General features: G+C 44.4%; 1 protein-coding gene and 1 long non-coding RNA gene across 2 annotated transcripts in view; one reads left to right on the top strand and one right to left on the bottom strand.

The window, feature by feature from the left end:
* Nucleotides 1-1,743: 1,743 nt before the first annotated feature.
* Nucleotides 1,744-19,561, bottom strand: part of LOC118366589 (amine oxidase [flavin-containing]) — an 81,455-nt gene continuing 63,637 nt past the window's right edge. Inside the window, exons 7-15 of the mRNA XM_052493080.1 lie at nucleotides 12,523-12,672; nucleotides 10,816-10,975; nucleotides 10,309-10,405; nucleotides 10,139-10,192; nucleotides 9,924-9,981; nucleotides 8,298-8,395; nucleotides 5,203-5,314; nucleotides 5,022-5,084; nucleotides 1,744-4,881 (exon numbers count right to left, since the gene is read on the bottom strand). Coding sequence (XP_052349040.1) covers nucleotides 4,726-4,881; nucleotides 5,022-5,084; nucleotides 5,203-5,314; nucleotides 8,298-8,395; nucleotides 9,924-9,981; nucleotides 10,139-10,192; nucleotides 10,309-10,405; nucleotides 10,816-10,975; nucleotides 12,523-12,672 — 948 coding nt within the window. The 3' untranslated portion in view covers nucleotides 1,744-4,725. The remainder of the gene's footprint in view (nucleotides 4,882-5,021; nucleotides 5,085-5,202; nucleotides 5,315-8,297; nucleotides 8,396-9,923; nucleotides 9,982-10,138; nucleotides 10,193-10,308; nucleotides 10,406-10,815; nucleotides 10,976-12,522; nucleotides 12,673-19,561) is intronic.
* On the top strand, nucleotides 18,797-19,492 carry LOC127914991 (uncharacterized). The gene is made up of 3 exons (XR_008089752.1): nucleotides 18,797-18,871; nucleotides 18,930-19,103; nucleotides 19,336-19,492. It is a non-coding gene; the product is annotated as an uncharacterized LOC127914991 (long non-coding RNA).

Raw genomic sequence — 19,561 nt, 5'->3', positions numbered from 1 at the left:
CCAGCACAGGAAAGGAAGACCAAGAGTTACCTCTGCTGCAGAGTATAAGTTCATTAGAGTTACCAGGCTCAGAAATTGCAGCCCAGATAAATGCTTCACAGAGTTTGTAACAGACTCATCTCAACATCAACTGTTCAGAGGAGACTGTGTGAATTTTTAATTTAACCGTTATTTAACTAGGCAAGTCCCTCTTGGCCTTCATAAATCAGGCCTTCATGGTCGAATTGCTGAAAATAAACCACTACTAAAGGACACCAATAATAAGAAGAGACTTGCTTGGGCCAAAAACACGAGCAATGGACATTAGACTGTTAGAAATCTGTCCTTTGGTCTGATGAGTCCAAATTTGAGATTTTTGGTTCCAATTTAAGTGTCTTTGTGAGACGCAGAGTAGGTGAACGGATGGTCTCTGCATGTGTGATTCCCACCGTGAAGCATGGAGGAGGAGGTGTGATGGCTTTGGGGTGCTTTGTTGGTGACACTGTCCGTGATTTATTTTGAATTCAAGGCACACTTAACCAGAATGGGTACCACAGCATTCTGCAACTATACGCCATCCCATCTGGTTTGCGCTTAGTGGGACAATCATTTGTTTTTCAACAGGACAATGACACAAAACTCACCTGTCCGTGTAAGGGCTATATAACCAAGAAGGAGAGTGATGGAGTGCTGCATCAGATGACCTGGCCACCACAATCACCCGACCTCAACCCAATTGAGATGGTTTGGGATGAGTTGTATCACAGTTTGAAGGAAAAGCAGCCAACAAGTGCTCAGCCTATGTGGGAACTCCTTCAAGACTGTTGGAATGCATTCCAGGTGAAGCTGGTTGAGAGAATTCCAAGAGTGTGCAAAGCTGAAGCATCTAAAATATATTTTGTTTTCTATATATTAGTTTAACACTTTTTGGGTTAGTACATGAATCCATGTGTTATTTCATAGTTTTGATGTCTTCACCATTATTCCACAGTGTCGAAAATAGTAAAAAAATAAAGAAAAACCCTTGAATGAGTAGGTATGTCCAAACTTTTGACTGGTCCTGTATATGTACATAACCAGACCATATCTATACCCTCTCAGTTATCATGTCAACTATCTTCTTATTAGACCATATCTCACCATGTGGCAGAATAAACAACCGCATCAACTATCTTCTTATTAGACCCTATCTCACTACGGGATATTTCAGCTGTGAGTGTTGTCATAATTAAATGAATCTGTTAAGATGATATGAATCTTCCAGGTGAGGTATAGAAAAGGGCAGAAACGCATGTCAGTGACATCGACTTGAACATCCATGGATCGGAGCCAAGATGCTTGGAGAAAAAATAAATATACACACACACAAAAACTAACCTTGTGGGACACACACAATTCAGTTCCATTCAAAATTCTATTTCATCCTAACCCCTAAACCCAACCCTAAAACTAACCCTAGCTCCTAAACCTAATTCTAACCCTAACACTAATTCTAAGCGTAATCCTAGAAATAGCATTTGACCTAACAAAAATGTCCCTAGTTGGTCAAGTGTTTGTTCGTGTACTATTCTTGTGGGGATTTCTGGTCCCCACAAGTATAGTTAAACACGTCCACACACACACACACACACACACACACACACACACACACACACACACACACACACACACACACACACACACACACACACACACACACACACACACACACACACACACACACACACACACACACACACGACAAATGACCCAGAGAGAGACCAGTAGGAGGTAAAATCAATGTTTTTATCACCATCTTTGAGGGAGAGGAATCATATAAAGACATCAAAGAATGCAATTAGCCGATTAGAAGGTACGACATTTCACACACAGCCAGCCATTGAGAGAGGGACGGAATAGAACAGACAGTGTCAGGCCTAGAAGCAGAGAGAGAGGGATTAGACACTGATGATGTCACACAGGGAACCAGGACACTAATGATGTCACACAGGGAACTAGGACACTGGTGATGTCATCCAGGACACCAGGGAGCAGCTGTTTCCAGTTGGTTCCTGTAGTTCCGTTCACTAGTTTTCCATCAGAACAAACAGACTGTTCTACTACTATACTTCTTTGAGAATGTTGAGATCTTTCTTGACATCATGGTCCAATCCCTACTCATCTGATTCTGGTTACAACCAGGCCTCTGAGCAAAAGTTACTTTGAGGTGAATCAAATGCAAAAAAGAGAGAAATGCTTGGAGCCTGGGGGTAGGGGTTCAAGTTTAGTGTCACGGTAGGATGTAAGCTAAGCTAAGGGATAGATAGCATATCTGAGGAGTACAGCAATAACAACATTTCAGAACATATAGATAGATAGTTTAGCTAGAGATGTATGGGCTGATTTACACAGTTCACAGTCGGCCATTTTAAGATTCACACATACACAACTGGAAAGCTAACTGTAGCATCACGGATGTTAGCATGATTGTTTGTTCAGCCTCAGACGCTCGCCTGCCGGATACAGAGCTCAGTCAATGGCCTAAGAAGGTGTCAAAATCAAATGACATTTTATTGGTCACGTACACATTTTTGCAGATGTTATCGCAGGTGCAGCATGAAGCTTATGTTTCTAGCTCCAAAAGTGCCGCAATATCTAGCAAAACAGTAACAATACACAAATGTAAAAAAAAAATCAAGAACAAGAAATTAAGACATATCAGAATGAGCACTCAATCCAAAGGTGGCCAATGAGCTCCAGTTAACGCCAAATGAACCAGACAGGGGGGTACAGCGGAAGGGGGAATGGGAAATGAGTGTGAGTTACACAGGCACTTGCAAAAATGTTAAAACACCACAACTTATATTAAGGCAAGATGGACTACACTCACGGCGTACGCACACGTCTTTAGGGACAACATCACAATGTTCCACCACTCACTGTAAGACCGACCGTACAGTATGCTTCAGAACGGATGCTCTTACAGGTTGATTCTCTTATCTACTCAGAGCAGTAATTCTGTTCATCTATAGATCTAGATATTCATGTTATTTCACTCACATTTTATTTTCTTCCACTGTTGTCTTTTTATTTTTTTAGAGGGATCTTTATTATTGGATAGAAATCTGTTTCGTACATATTTGTTAGGCGAAGAGAGGAATATCTGCTGAAAATACTGTGAAACTGGACTTATTCAGTATCATGGGCAAATTAGCTGTAGTTAGAAGCAAGCTCAATACCCTCTGAAAGTATCCACACCTCCTGCTTTACTTTGAGGTGATGTCCCCTAATCTTTTCAATGGGCTTGATGATTACATCATTAAAACATGTAAGCGATCATTTAAGATGTGTATAAAATTATATTTGTGTTTGTGGATGAATTTACTTCCACATTTACGAAGTATTTAGCTTGAAGACCATTGCCTTACATTTTTGCCCATTGAAGACCATTCAAAAATTCTAAAACTACAAGGCTACTTTCTGGTAAATGATGTGCCTCTTCCATTGGGTATGCTCTGGCTTCAGCAGAAATACATGGGAGAATCAAGACGATAAGTTTAAATATAGGCAGTGTTTATTTAGTTGGTTAACGGATAGGCGGCTAAATAAATAAATAAATACTGCCTTCTATGATCAATCAATATGTATCAATGAGAGCATTTAAATAGAAAGGTTACAAATAAAGTCTTTCCATAATCACACCCATGTGCACACAGGTTGTGTGAAATAATGGATGGAGACCTACTGAAATCATAGATGAGAGAATATAATATTCTTGTATTACTGTAGTAATATTCTTAGTATTTTTGTTGTTGTTCGGTAATCTTCAAAATGGTCCCAGACAATAAAATGATGGACATCTTCAGAATACAATTCATGACTATCATTGAGGATCGAACCTCATTGGAAAAAAAAATCTAATGCATAATATTTCAAATATAATCATAGGAGATTCAATTACAACAACAATGAATTAAATGATCTAATCCTGAAAATACATTTAAAAAAAAGGTTTCCATTCTCTTCACAAGGAATACTATGTCTGTTGAGAGCAACGTAACGGAAACACCTCTGGATGTAGGATTCTGGATGCATTAATAACATAGATATTCTGACAATATTATGCCGTTGCTAAACTGTTACTAGACTTAATCTTAGAGCTGGTTTTACAGGTTCTATGACATTATAAATCAGATTAGTCAGCACCTAAAATCAGCAGAGGTAATTAACACACAGTCTCAAACAGTCAATGCAGATTTGTGAATGATAACTTCATTGGGAAAGCTACTGTTTCAATAACTCTGATTTAGTTGTCATCCTTCATTGGTTTGAGAGTCTGAATCACAGACTTATTTTTAGCTAGGGATTCTCTCTCATCTCCCATCTCAGGTATCAAAGAGCAATCTTAGCAGAACAGACAATATTATTGTGAGCTGGTCTTGATAGATCCTGTGTTGGGACACTGTGGAGGATGGAGGTTTTTAGAACAATGGACGGTACAGTAGTGAATGACAGAGCTGAACAGTCTTTACCAAGGCCTATGACACAGAGTGGCAACGTCTCACATGGCAACCTGTTTCCTATAAAGTGCATTACTTTAGACCAGAACTCTATGTGGTCAAAAGTGGAGCACTACTCTAGCTGTGGTCAAAAGTGGAGCACTACTCTAGCTGTGGTCAAAAGAAGTGCATTGTAAAGGGAATAGTGTGCCGTCAGAGAACTGCCCTCTGGAGATGCAGGAGAGGAGGTGGTGGGAGGGGTTTAGGTTTAGCACCGGGTGAGAAGCCCCTTCTGATAGGCCAACATGCCTGCTGCAGTGGCAACAGACAGGACCGAGGCTACGCCCAGGAAGTTGATGAACCCGCCCACAGATGGAAGGTTTCGCTCCCAGAAGGTGGTGACAAACGGGAGTGCTGGGACTTCCTGTAAGAGCGAGAGAGGAGATGGGGGAGAGAGTTAGGGGAGCACTAAGTTAGGTCTACTTTCTATAATGTCCTTTAGATACTTTACATTTGAACCCAAATGAGTTTGGTATGTGACTTAAGTATCCATTGAATCCTTACCACTGACTCAGGCTCTGTTTGCCAGATCTGACTCTGTGGAATCCTGCCCATTTCATACATGACCTGGAACAACAATGAATTAATGTATAATACTAAAAGAATACACAAGAGGGAGGAGAGTATATGAAATAAATACATGTATTATGATGTTGATGATTATGATGATGATGGAGACTCTCACCTCTCTGGCAGCCCTCTCCCCTGCCTGAACAGCCCCCTCCATGTAGCCACTCCACTCAGTAGCTGTCTCTGTGCCTGCAAAGTACAGCCTGCCTACTGGCTCCCTGAGAACCCTACACAGAGGGGGAAGGACAGATATAAAGGTTAGATAAGGTCACACAGTGTGTATTTGTATTTATTATGAATCCCCATTAGCTGCTTGTTCCATAAGATGTTTTTTCATCTGTTTTATAAATCTAAATTTTACTGCTTGCGTCAGTTACTTGATGTGGAATAGAGTTCCATGTAGTCATGGCTCTATGTAGTACTGTTGTGCCTCCCGTAGTCTGTTCTGGACTTGGGGACTGTGACTTGGGGACCTCTTGTGGCGTGTCTTGTGGGGTATGCATGGGTGTCTGAGCGGTGTGCCAGTAGTTTAGACAGACAGCTCTGTGCTTTCTACATTAATAAAAGTAGTGATGAAGTCAATCTCTCCTCTACTTTCAGCCAGGAGAGATTGACATGCATATTATTAATATTAGCTCTCTGTGTACATCCAAGGGCCAGCCGTGCTTCCCTGTTCTGAGCCAATTGCAATTTTCCTAAGTCATTGTTTTTGGCAGCTGACCACACGACTGAACAGTGGTCAAGGTGCGACAAAACTAGGGCCTGTAGGACCTGCCTTGTTGATAGTGTTGTTAATAAGGTAGAAACTAGGGCTTGTAGGACCTACCTTGTTGATAGTGTTGTTAATAAGGTAGAAACTAGGGCCTGTAGGACCTGCCTTGTTGATAGTGTTGTTAATAAGGTAGAAACTAGGGCCTGTAGGACCTACCTTGTTGATAGTGTTGTTAATAAGGTAGAAACTAGGGCCTGTAGGACCTACCTTGTTGATAGTGTTGTTAATAAGGTTGAAACTAGAGCCTGTAGGACCTACCTTGTTAATAGTGTTGTTAATAACGCAGTGCATTTCTTTATTATAGACAGACTTCTCCCCATCTTAGCTACTACTGCATCAATATGTTTTGACCATGACAGTTTACAGTCTAGTGTTACTCCAAGCAGTTTAGTCTTCTCAACTTACTCAATTTCCACATTATTTATTACAATATTTAGTTGAGGTTTAGGGTTTAGTGGGTGTTTTGTTCCAAATACAATACTTTTAGATATATTTAGGGCTAACTTATTCCTTGCCACCCACTCTGAAACTAACTGCAGCTCTTTGTTGAGTGTTGCAGTCATTTCAGTCACTGTGGTAGCGGATGTGTACAGTGTTGAGTCATCCGCATACATAGAAACTCTGGCTTTACTCCAAGTCAGTGGCATGTCGTTAGAATTTGTTTTTAAAGCAAGGGGCCTAAACAGCTACCCTGATTTTAACTGGATTATATTTGATAGGCTTCCATTAAAGAACACCCTCTGTGTTCTATTTGACAAGTAACTCTTTATCCACACTATAGCAGGGGGTGTAAAGCCATGACACATACATTTTTACAGCAGTAGACTATGATCAATAATGTCAAAAGCTGCACTGAAGTCTAACAAGACAGCCCCCACAATCATTTTATAATACATTTCTCTCAGCCAATCATCAGTCAGTGTAAGTGCTGTGCTTGTTGAGTGTCCTTCCCTATAAGCATGCTGAAATTCTGCTGTCAATTTGTTTACTGTAAAATAGCATTTTATCTGGTCAAACATTTTTTTTACAGAAGTTTACTAAGGGTCGGTAACAGGCTGACAGATCGGCTATTTGAGTCAGTAAAGGGGGCTTTACTATTTTTTAATTTTTTAGTTAAGAACAATTTCTTATTTTCAATGACGGCCTAGGAACTGTGGGTTAACTGCAAGTTCAGGGGCAGAATGACAGATTGACCTTGTCAGCTCAGCAACCTTCTGGTTACTAGTCCAACGCTCTAACCATTAGGCTACCCTTCCGCCCAAGGGGCCCTTGGGGAATGACTTTAGCTTCCCTCCAGGCCTGAGGGCACATGCTCTCTAGTAGGCCTAAATTGAAGATGTGGCAAATAGGAGTGGCAATATCGTCTGCTATTATCCTCAGTAATTTTCCATCTATATTGTCAGACCCTGGTGGCTTTTCATTGTTGATAGACAATCATTTTTTCACCTCTTCCACACTGACTTTACGTAATTCAAAAGTACAATTCTTGTCTTTCATAATTTGATCCAATACACTTTGATGTGTAGTGTCAGCGTTTGTTGCTGGCATGTCATCCCTAAGTTGGCTTATCTTGCCAATGAAAAAGTAATTAAAGTACTTTGCAATAACAGTGGACTTTTGATGAATAAGCCATCTGATTCTGAAGGAGCCAAGTTGGGTTTTTTTCCCCAAAATTTCATTTAAGGTGTCCCAAAGCTTTTTTACTATCATTCTTTATATAATTTATCTTTGTTACATAGTGTAGTTTATTTTTTATTTTATTTAGTTTAGTCACATGATTTCTTAATTTGCCGTACATTCGCCATTCAGTTGGGCTGCAAGACTTGGTGTGGCAGGTAGCCTAGTGGTTAAAGTGTTGGACTGGTAAATGAAAGTTTGCAAGTTCAAATCCCAAGCTGACAAATTAAAAAAATCTGTCACTTTGCCCCTGAACAAGGCAGTTAACCCACTGTTCCTTGGACTTAATTGAAAGTAAGAATTTGTTCTTGACTTGGCTAGTAAACTTTTAAAAAACTAAATTGCCCTACCTTTGGCCTCAACCATACAATTTTTTTAATTCCTCATCAATCCAAGGGGATTTAACAGTTTATACAGTCATTTTCTTAATGGGTGCGTGCTTATTAGTGAAATAAAAGTAAATAAAGGTGAAATAAAATCAAATAAATTAGCAACTGGAATAAGTAGTTACATAAATGTGTCAAGTGCAGCATCTGGTTGCTCCTCATTACACAACACAGACCAGCAATAATTCTTTACATCATCAACATATGAATCACTGTGTGTGTGTGTGTGTGTGTGTGTGTGTGTGTGTGTGTGTGTGTGTGTGTGTGTGTGTGTGTGTGTGTGTGTGTGTGTGTGTGTGTGTGTGTGCCTGGGTGTGTGTGCCTGGGTGTGTGTGTGTGTGTGTGTGTGTGTGCCTGGGTGTGTCTGTTACTTACTTGCCGTACTGGGTGAGTATACCAGGGGGGAAGTAAGCAGTGTAGCAGCCTCCAGAATACTCCTCCTCACACCAGTTCTTCTCCTCATAGTGCACAGGCTGGGACAGAGAGGGCTGGGGGTTAGTACTCATATCGGGCTGGGGGTTGGTACTCGTATCGGGCTGGGGGTTGGTACTCGTATCGGGCTGGGGGTTGGTACTCGTATCGGGCTGGGGGTTGGTACTCGTATCGGGCTGGGGGTTGGTACTCGTATCGGGCTGGGGGTTGGTACTCGTATCGGGCTGGGGGTTGGTACTCGTATCGGGCTGGGGGTTGGTACTCGTATCGGTTGGGGGTTGGTACTCGTATCGGTTGGGGGTTGGTACTCGTATCGGGCTAGGGGTTGGTACTCGTATCGGGCTGGGGGTTGGTACTCGTATCGGGCTGGGGGTTGGTACTCGTATCGGGCTGGGGGTTGGTACTCGTATCGGGCTGGGGGTTGGTACTCGTATCGGGCTGGGGGTTGGTACTCGTATCGGGCTGGGGGTTGGTACTCGTATCGGGCTGGGGGTTGGTACTCGTATCGGGCTGGGGGTTGGTACTCGTATCGGGCTGTGGATTGGTACTCGTATTGGTTGGGGGTTGTTTTACTCGAATGTTTGTAGACAATGTAAATGTAAGCAAACACTGTATAGCCACAAAACGTGGTTGAAACTGTATCATGGATGGTCAGTCCTTTGAGAGTGGTTATATTTCTCCAGTCCCATCCTTTTGGCTTTTTAGCAGAACAGGGGTGTTTCAATTAAGCTTTCCAGTTCCAAGCAGTAGTGGTGGTATTACACTTTTAGAAAGGGGTTCCAAACGAGTTCTTTGGGTATTCCCATAGGAGAACCCTTTTTGGATCCATGTAGAACCCTTTCGAGTTCTATGTAAAACCATAAAGGGTTCCCCTATGGGGACAGCCAAAGAACCCTTTTAGGTTCTATATAGCACCTTTTTTTCTAAGAGCGTAGCAGTACTAGTAGTAATAGTAGTACTAATAGCAGTAGTAGCAGCAGAAGCAGCACTAGTAGTAGTAGCAGTAATAGCAGCAGCAGTAGCAGTAGTAGCAGCAACATTAGCAGTAGTAGTAGTAGCAGTAGTAGCAGAAGGAGTAGTAGTAGTAGCAGAAGCAGTAGCAGCAGCAGTAGAAAAAGCAGTAGCAGTAGTAGCAGCAGCAGTAGTAGCAGAAGTAGCAGTAGTAGCAGCAGTAGTAGAAGCAGTAGTAGAGGCAGCAGCAGTAGTAGTAGTAGTAGTAGTAACAGCAGTAGTAGTAGTAGTAGCAGCAGTAGTAGAAGCAGTAGCAGTAGTAGTAGTAGTAGTAGCGGTAGTAGCAGCAGTAGCAGCAGTAGCAGCAGTAGTAGAAGCAGTAGTAGAAGCAGTAGTAGTAGTAGTAGCAGCAGTAGCAGCAGTAGTAGAAGCAGTAGTAGTAGTAGCAGCAGCAGTAGTAGTAGTAGTGGTAGTAGCAGCAGTATTAGTAATAGTGGTAGTAGCAGTAGTAGTAGTAGTGGCAGCAGTAGTAGTAGTAGTAGTGGTAGTAGCAGCAGTATTAGTAATAGCGGTAGTAGCAGTAGTAGTAGTAGTGGCAGCAGTAGTGGTTCCACTCACATGCAGAGCCTCCTCTGAGTCTAGCACTCTGGAATAGATCTCACAGATCCTCTTCTTCCTACAGGGGGCAACAACCATCTTTAAGGGTTAAGGAAGGGATAGGGTTAAGCTCTTAATGCTGATACACATGCGTACTAGCATAGTATACACATGAGGAAGTGATGTAAAACACACTGTAGGGACTGAACATGAGAAACAGCCAGACAGATGTTTACCTCTCCTCTTTCGTCAGTCCACATAGCTTCCTGCACTTGCGGGCCAGGATGAAGCTAAGGCATAGGAACAGGAGAAATAAAGTTACAGTAATACCACTAAGTAAACCACAGTTTCTCATTCTCTATGGGTAATCATGTTGGGATACAGGAAACTAAAGTTATGTGTTTACCCCATAATGGCGGGCACAGTCCCATCGGGCTTTGTGTCATCCAGAGTCAAGCCAATGGGGGCCTCTTCCTCCTCGATCACCATAGTGCCACAGTACCCTGAGAGAGAGAGAGAGAGAGAGAGAGAGAGAGAGAGAGAGAGAGAGAGAGAGAGAGAGAGAGAGAGAGAGAGAGAGAGAGAGAGAGAGAGAAAGGAGAAGGATGCAGGAGAGGAGGACAGGAAGAGAGGAGAAAGGATCAGGGATGAGGAGAAGAGGAGAGAGAGAGGATCAGGAGAGAGAGGATCAGGGATGAGGAGGAGCGGAGAGGAGAGAGAGGATCAGGGATGCGGAGGAGAGAGAGGATCAGGGATGAGGAGGAGCGGAGAGGAGAGAGAGGATCAGGGATGTGGAGGAGAGAGAGGATCAGGGATGAGGAGAAGAGGAGATTATCACTCAAGTTCTCTCCATAGTAGATCATGCATTTGATGACAGAGCCCATGGGCCTTCCCTCCCTCCCTCCCTTGTTACCTTTCTTCCTCCAGAAGTTCTCTCTGTAGTAGACAATACATTTGATGACAGAGCCCATGGGGACCCTGTGGATCAGCTGGTTTCTGAGAGGGGGCAGCTCGGGGTTGAAGTGCATCTTCAAGTTCAGACCAGGAGGGGTCGCCACAATCGCATACTTGGCCTGGGAGAAACAAAACACGAGTTGAGGCCTGTGTAGTGTGTAGTGTGTAGTGTGTAGTGTATAGTCTATAGTGTATAGTGTCTAACCCACTGGGCACACACTGTATGAATCGACATTGTTTCCACGTCATTTCAATGAAATGACACTGAACCAATGTGGAATAGGAGTTGAATTGAGGTCTGTGACCAGTGGGTAGTGTGTACATCTCCAGTCCACCCCGGTGGCTAAGCAGCTCTATGCTACTGCTTAATGGGTTTTATCTGAGGGAGAGGATGTCGCCTGGACAGAGAGATGAAGACCAGCTTACTGACAACAATCCATCTGGCTTACACATATGTGCACGCGCATGCACACAAACACACACACACAAACAGGAAAATAACCTCACACCTCACACAAAGGAGATGATCGTGGACTTCAGGAAACAGCAGAGGGAGCACCCCCCTATTCACATCGATGGGACAGTAGTGGAGAAGGTAGTAAGTTTTAAGTTCCTCGGCGTACACATGACGGACAAACTTGATTGGTCCACTCACACAGACAGAGTAGTGAAGAAGGCGCAGCAGTGCCTCTTCAACCTCAGGAGGCTGAAGAAATTTGGCACCAAAAGCACTCACAAACTTTTAGAGATGCACCACCGAGAGCATCCTGTCGGGCTGTATCACTGCCTGGTACGGCAACTGCTCCACCCACAACCGTAAGGCTCTCCAGAGGGTAGTGAGGTCTGAGGCCAACATACTGACTCAACTCCAGCCACTTTAATAATGTAAAAATCGATGTAATAAATGTATCACTTGCCATTTTAAACAATGCCACTTCATATAATGTTTACATACCTCACATTACTCATCTCATATGTTTATACTGTACTCTATACCATCTACTGCATCTTGCCATCTTTATGTAATACATGTATCACTAGCCACTTTAAACTATGCCACTTTTATGTTTACATACCCTACATTACTCATCTCATATGTATATACTGTACTCGATACCGTCTACTGCATCTTGCCTATGCCGCTCTGTACCATCACTCATTCATATATTTTTATGTACATATTCTTCATTCCTTTACACTTGTTTGTATAAGGTAGTTGTTGTGGAATTGTTAGGTTAGATTACTCGTTGGTTATTACTGCATTGTTGGAACTAGAAACACAAGCATTTCGCTACACTTGCATTAACATCTGCTAACCATGTGTATGTGACAAACAACATTTGATTTGAACACACACGAACACACACACTGTCAAAAGCTATAGGAATTTACTGACAGGCAAACATGAATGTCTAAGGGGCTTTGTAAGCTCAGTGAGTTGTATGGTTGAATGAATGATTCCTAGAATGTTCCTGGAGTTCTAGAATGCAAATGTACAGCAGTCATAACATGGGCCACATCATGAGGTGCCACGTATTATGAACAAACAAGCTCTAGATGGCAGCATAGGCACAACCTGAAATCAGTAGGCTCCTACTCAGTGGAATGTGCTCTGACGAGATTGTAATTATGTTGATGGATTGGAGATGGTTGCTCTCTCACTCACCTTGTATGTTTCCTTGTTGAGCGTCTCGACCTCGACCATGTCCCCTGTCTGGTCGATCTTGTATACAGGAGACTCCATCTTGACCCGCTCACCCAGCTCTTTGGCCATACACTCACTGATCTGGCTGGAACCTCCCAAAAACTTCCTCTCCTGAAATGCAGATACAGTATCATCAATATAATAATAATAATAATATAATATATGCCATTTAGCAGAAGCTTTTATCCAAAGCGACTTACAGTCATGTGTGCATACATTCTACGTATGGGTGGTCTCGGGAATCAAACCCACTACCCTGGCGTTACAAGCGCCATGCTCTACCAACTGAGCTACAGAAGGGTCAGTCATATCAATCAGATACAGGCTAATAAGACCTGTTCCAGGAGGGTGCTACTCTGTGGATGACCCTGTGCTGCTTCTAGTCTCATCTGTGGATGACCCTGTGCTGCTTCTAGTCTCATCTGTGGATGACCCTGTGCTGCTTCTAGTCTCATCTGTGGATGACCCTGTGCTGCTTCTAGTCTCTCATCTGTGGCTGACCCTGTGCTGCTTCTAGTCTCTCATCTGTGGCTGACCCTGTGCTGCTTCTAGTCTCATCTGTGGATGACTCTGTGCTGCTTCTAGTCTCTCATCTGTGGCTGACCCTGTGCTGCTTCTAGTCTCATCTGTGGATGACCCTGTGCTGCTTCTAGTCTCATCTGTGGATGACCCTGTGCTGCTTCTAGTCTCATCTGTGGCTGACCCTGTGCTGCTTCTAGTCTCTCATCTGTGGCTGACCCTGTGCTGCTTCTAGTCTCTCATCTGTGTGATTTCCAGGGGGTTGGCAAAAACACAAGACAGCAGAAGACACATTTGTCACAGTGGACAATAAAGTTGTAACGCTAGGATAAACATCAAATTATACTCTATTCATTATAAGTGTAGTGCATTACTTTTGACAAGATTTTGACAGTGTAAGACTTAGTATTCTCTACGGGCTGAGTGTGTGAAACTTTTTGCATCAGTGCCAGATTTACACCCTATGAGACATAAACTAGCTATTCTGGTCCTTCTTCTGCCTCCACAAAAATACCTCAAACTCATTCTAAGACAGCCAGCCCACTGGGAGAGTTGAGTGATGCAGATGAGGTGAACAGTAGTTGTACATTTGGGAGGTGGCCCTGTTTTAATCTCGGCTGGCTTTAGGATACTTCAGTAGAACAACACGCAGGAAGTGTTTTGGAACCAGTCAGGTAGAGGGGTGGATTGGACTGGAACCAGTCAGGTAGAGGGGTGGATTGGACTGGAACCAGTCAGGTAGAGGGGTGGATTGGACTGGAACCAGTCAGGTAGAGGGGTGGATTAGACTGGAACCAGTCAGGTAGAGGGGTGGATTAGACTGGAACCAGTCAGGTAGAGGGGTGGATTGGACTGAAACCAGTCAGGTAGAGGGGTGGATTAGACTGGAACCAGTCAGGTAGAGGGGTGGATTGGACTGGAACCAGTCAGGTAGAGGGGTGGATTGGACTGGAACCAGTCAGGTAGAGGGGTGGATTGGACTGGAACCAGTCAGGTAGAGGGGTGGATTAGACTGGAACCAGTCAGGTAGAGGGGTGGATTGGACTGAAACCAGTCAGGTAGAGGGGTGGATTAGACTGGAACCAGTCAGGTAGAGGGGTGGATTGGACTGGAACCAGTCAGGTAGAGGGGTGGATTGGACTGAAACCAGTCAGGTAGAGGGGTGGATTAGACTGGAACCAGTCAGGTAGAGGGGTGGATTGGACTGAAACCAGTCAGGTAGAGGGGTGGATTAGACTGGAACCAGTCAGGTAGAGGGGTGGATTGGACTGGAACCAGTCAGGTAGAGGGTGGATTGGACTGGAACCAGTCAGGTAGAGGGGTGGATTGGACTGGAACCAGTCAGGTAGAGGGGGTGGATTGGACTGGAACCAGTCAGGTAGAGGGGTGGATTGGACTGGAACCAGTCAGGCAGAGGGGTGGATTGGACTGGAACCAATCAGGCAGAGGGGTGGATTGGACTGGAACCAGTCAGGTAGAGGGGGTGGATTGGACTGGAACCAATCAGGTAGAGGGGTGGATTGGACTGAAACCAGTCAGGTAGAGGGGTGGATTAGACTGGAACCAGTCAGGTAGAGGGGTGGACTGGACTGGAACCAGTCAGGTAGAGGGGGTGGATTGGACTAGAAACAGTCAGGCAGAGGGGGTGGAGTGGACTGGAACCAGTAAGGTAGAGGGGTGGATTGGACTGGAACCAGTCAGGCAGAGGGGTGGATTGGACTGGAACCAGTCAGGTAGAGGGGGTGGATTGGACTGGAACCAGTCAGGTAGAGGGGTGGATTGGACTGGAACCAGTCAGGTAGAGGGGTGGATTGGACTGGAACCAGTCAGGTAGAGGGGTGGATTGGACTGGAACCAGTCAGGCAGAGGGGGTGGATTGGACTGGAACCAGTCAGGTAGAGGGGTGGATTGGACTGGAACCAGTCAGGTAGAGGGGTGGATTGGACTGGAACCAGTCAGGTAGAGGGGGTGGATTGGACTGGAACCAGTCAGGTAGAGGGGTGGATTGGACTGGAACCAGTCAGGTAGAGGGGTGGATTGGACTGGAACCAGTCAGGCAGAGGGGTGGATTGGACTGGAACCAGTCAGGTAGAGGGGGTGGATTGGACTGGAACCAGTCAGGTAGAGGGGTGGATTGGACTGGAACCAGTCAGGTAGAGGGGGTGGATTAGACTGGAACCAGTCAGGTAGAGGGGTGGATTGGACTGGAACCAGTCAGGTAGAGGGGGTGGATTGGACTGGAACCAGTCAGGTAGAGGGGGTGGATTGGACTGGAACCAGTCAGGTAGAGGGGTGGATTGGACTGTAACCAGTCAGGCAGAGGGGTGGATTGGACTGTAACCAGTCAGGCAGAGGGGTGGATTGGACTGGAACCAATCAGGTAGAGGGTGGATTGGACTGGAACCAGTCAGGTAGAGGGGTGGATTGGACTGGAACCAGTCAGGTAGAGGGGTGGATTGGACTGGAACCAGTCAGGCAGAGGGGTGGATTGGACTGGAACCAGTCAGGTAGAGGGGGTGGATTGGACTGGAACCAATCAGGTAGAGGGGGTGGATTGGACTGGAACCAGTCAGGTAGAGGGGGTGGATTGGACTGGAACCAATCAGGTAGAGGGGGTGGATTGGACTGGAACCAGTCAGGTAGAGGGGTGGATTGGAAAGTGAGCGTGGGTCTTGGCAAGGACACATTACAATGTAAACAAAGCTTAGTCCTGGTTAGTGTAAACTTTCCTCAGTTAACTTTGTAGACCCGTCATTTCTGATAAATTGACTTAGCTGGAGAGGGAGGAGACTCGGGGCCATATTGTGGCCGAAGTAACACATTTAATACAGAATTCTTCTGGGTACATGCATTTACATTCAATATGCAAGAAGCGAGAGCTTGTTACATCTCAGATAGATAGAAGATAGAAGGACATAATACAACATGAATAGCAGGGCATTTCCTCCTACAGTTTGGTGTCAAAAGCTAATGGCTCAAAGACCTAATGGCTCAAAGACCTAATGGCTCAAAGGCCTAATAGCTCAAAGACCTAATGGCTCAAAGACCTAATGGCTCAAAGACCTAATGGTTCAAAGACCTAATGGCTCAAAGACCTAATGGTTCAAAGACCTAATGGCTCAAAGACCTAATGGCTCAAAGACCTAATGGCTCAAAGGCCTAATGGCTCAAAGACCTAATGGCTCAAAGACCTAATGGCTCAAAGGCCTAATGGCTCAAAGGCCTAATGGCTCAAAGTCATAATGGCTCAAAGTCATAATGGCTCGAATATAAGCCTGGTATATCAACAACTCAAAGCTGGCCAAAGTGGGAGTGACCTACTGAGTAAAGTATTTGTCATCATTTCATTTTAGGGAATCACATGACTGTGAGACGTGGCTCTGTGCTTGTGGTGTGCTAGTGTATGGGGTGGGTTAGGGGAAAGGTGTTGCTAGATTAAGCCAATGCCTATGCCCCGGGAGTTTGGTCATAGAGCTCTATTTTCATGTCATCCGACCAAAGCACCGGTTCCAATCCAAGTGCCAATGCTGTTTAGCAAACTCCAGGCATTTACATTTGTTGGATGACATGAAAATAGAGCTCTTTGGCCACGGACACCAGTGGTGGGTTTGGTGTCGAAATTAGAATGTATGAGCAGAAAATAACCCAATATCTACTGTAAAATATGGTGGTGGATTGTTTATGTTATTTTGCTTCCACTGGTCCTGGGGCCCTTGTTAAAGACATTTTAGCCCAGAATCTGGTTGCCTCTGCCAGGAGGCTGAAACTTGGCTGCAAGTGGCTCTTCCAGCAAAATAACCCCAAGCATCAAAATCCACAATTGGCCACAAAATCGAAGGATATCAAGGATCTGGAAGGATTCTATATGGAGGAATGGTCTAATGTCCCTCTAAGGCTCAGAAAAAGGCTCAGTGCCGTTATCCTCGCAAGGTAAGGTACTGAAAACAGGGTGTCAATCATTTTGCCTCCTACTTTTTGAGAAAAATTGGTTTACTTGTTAAACAATATCTCTTTCTCTGAGCAATTTCATTAGTATAAAATAATATATTTCCAAATGTTTTGAGCATGCAATATAGCTCAGTATTTGAATTGTTTATTTTATGCATAATTTGTGCTCATCTTTATCAATGGTGTAAATTTTTTAAAACCTTTATTTAACCAGGTAGGCTAGTTGAGAACGAGTTCTCATTTACAACAGCGACCTGGCCAAGATAATGCAAAGCAGTTCAACACAAACAACAACACAGAGTTACACATGGAACAAACAAACATACAGTCAATAACACAATAGAAAAAAGAAAGTCTATATACATTGTGTGCAAATGGCATGAGGAGGTAAGGCAATAAACAGGCCATAGTAGCGAAGTAATTACAATGTAGCAAATTAACACTGGAGTGATAGATGTGCAGATGATGATGTGCAAGTAGAACAAAAAACAGTATGGGGATGAGGTAGGTAGATTGGGTGGGCTATTTACAGATGGACTATGTACAGCTGCAGCGATCGGTTAGCTGCTCAGATAGCTGATGTTTAAAGTTAGTGAGGGAAATATAAGTCTCCAGCATCAGCGATTTTTGCTATTCGTTCCAGTCATTGGCAGCAGCGAACTGGAAGGAAAGGCGGCCAAATGAGGTGTTGGCTTTGGGGATGACCCGTGAGATATACCTACTAGAGCGCTTTCTAGGTATTCCAGTGGTTAAAGCGTTAGACTAGTAACTGAAGGTTGCTGGATCAAATCCCAGAGCTGACAAGGTAAAAATCTGTCATTCTGCCCCTGTTCCCCGGTAGAACGTCATTGTAAATAAGAATTTGTTCTTAACTGACAAGCCTAGTTAAATAAAGGTGTTCTCAACTAGCCTACCTGGTTAAATAAAGGTGTTCTCAACTAGCCTACCTGGTTAAATAAAGGTGTTCTCAACTAGCCTACCTGGTTAAATAAAGGTGAAATAAAAAATAAAACCTGCCGTGCGAAAAACTTTCAATATTTTCAGACCCTACTCTATATGCAGTGCAACCTCATATGCAACTACGCTATGCATAGCATGCATTAAAATCGACTTCAAAAGGGGGAAGCACACTCTTGAGAGCTAACTTTAGCACTCACATGCTTTTCTATTGCTCAACCTTCTATTGCTCTACCACACTGAATCAATACATTAAAAATAGCGAGTCTGGACTCAGATCTTGAATACAGAACTGGAGTTTCTGTCAAAACCGGAGCCAGAGAACAGGCAGACCAAACAGGAAATGAAAGTGGGTGACCTCACAACAACATCCTCTAATTACCCCAATGTGTCACAATCCTCCGTCACCTAGGCAATGGGGCCATCCCAAAGTAAACAAGAAGAATGGTGTCTCCCTGGGATCTGAATAACAGCCATGTGGAGGGAGGGATTATGTTCCTAAATGAAGGAACAGCCACATGGAGGGAGGGATTATGGTCCTAAATGAAGGAGCAGGAACAGCCATGTGGAGGGAGGGATTATGCCTCTAAATGAAGGTGGAAGGAATGCCCTGGAACAGCCACGTGGATGGAGGGATTATGGTCCTAAATGAAGGTGGAAGGAATGCCCTGGAACAGCCATGTGGAGGGAGGGATTATGTTCCTAAATGAAGGTGGAAGGAATGCCCTGGAACAGCCATGTGGAGGGAGGGATTATGCTCCTAAATGAAGGTGGAAGGAATGCCCTGGAACAGCCATGTGGAGGGAGGGATTATGTTCCTAAATGAAGGTGGAAGGAATGCCCTGGAACAGCCATGTGGAGGGAGGGATTATGCCTCTAAATGAAGGTGGAAGGAATGCCCTGGAACAGCCATGTGGATGGAGGGATTATGTTCCTAAATGAAGGTGGAAGGAATGCCCTGGAACAGCCATGTGGAGGGAGGGATTATGCCTCTAAATGAAGGTGGAAGGAATGCCCTGGAACAGCCATGTGGAGGGAGGGATTATGCCTCTAAATGAAGGTGGAAGGAATGCCCTGGAACAGCCATGTGGATGGAGGGATTATGTTCCTAAATGAAGGTGGAAGGAATGCCCTGGAACAGCCATGTGGAGGGAGGGATTATGCCTCTAAATGAAGGTGGAAGGAATGCCCTGGAACAGCCATGTGGAGGGAGGGATTATGCCTCTAAATGAAGGTGGAAGGATTGCCCTGGAACAGCCATGTGGAGGGAGGGATTATGCCTCTAAATGAAGGTGGAAGGAATGCCCTGGAACAGCCATGTGGAGGGAGGGATTATGCCTCTAAATGAAGGTGGAAGGAATGCCCTGGAACAGCCATGTGGATGGAGGGATTATGTTCCTAAATGAAGGTGGAAGGAATGCCCTGGAACAGCCATGTGGATGGAGGGATTATGTTCCTAAATGAAGGTGGAAGGAATGCCCTGGAACAGCCATGTGGAGGGAGGGATTATGCCTATAAATGAAGGTGGAAGGAATGCCCTGGAACAGCCATGTGGAGGGAGGGATTATGCCTCTAA

Source organism: Oncorhynchus keta, chromosome 34, assembly GCF_023373465.1.
Source record: "Oncorhynchus keta strain PuntledgeMale-10-30-2019 chromosome 34, Oket_V2, whole genome shotgun sequence".
Lineage (NCBI taxonomy): Eukaryota > Metazoa > Chordata > Actinopteri > Salmoniformes > Salmonidae > Oncorhynchus > Oncorhynchus keta.
Note: the sequence above shows the minus strand (reverse complement) of the source record. Positions and strands in the feature narration are given on the sequence as shown.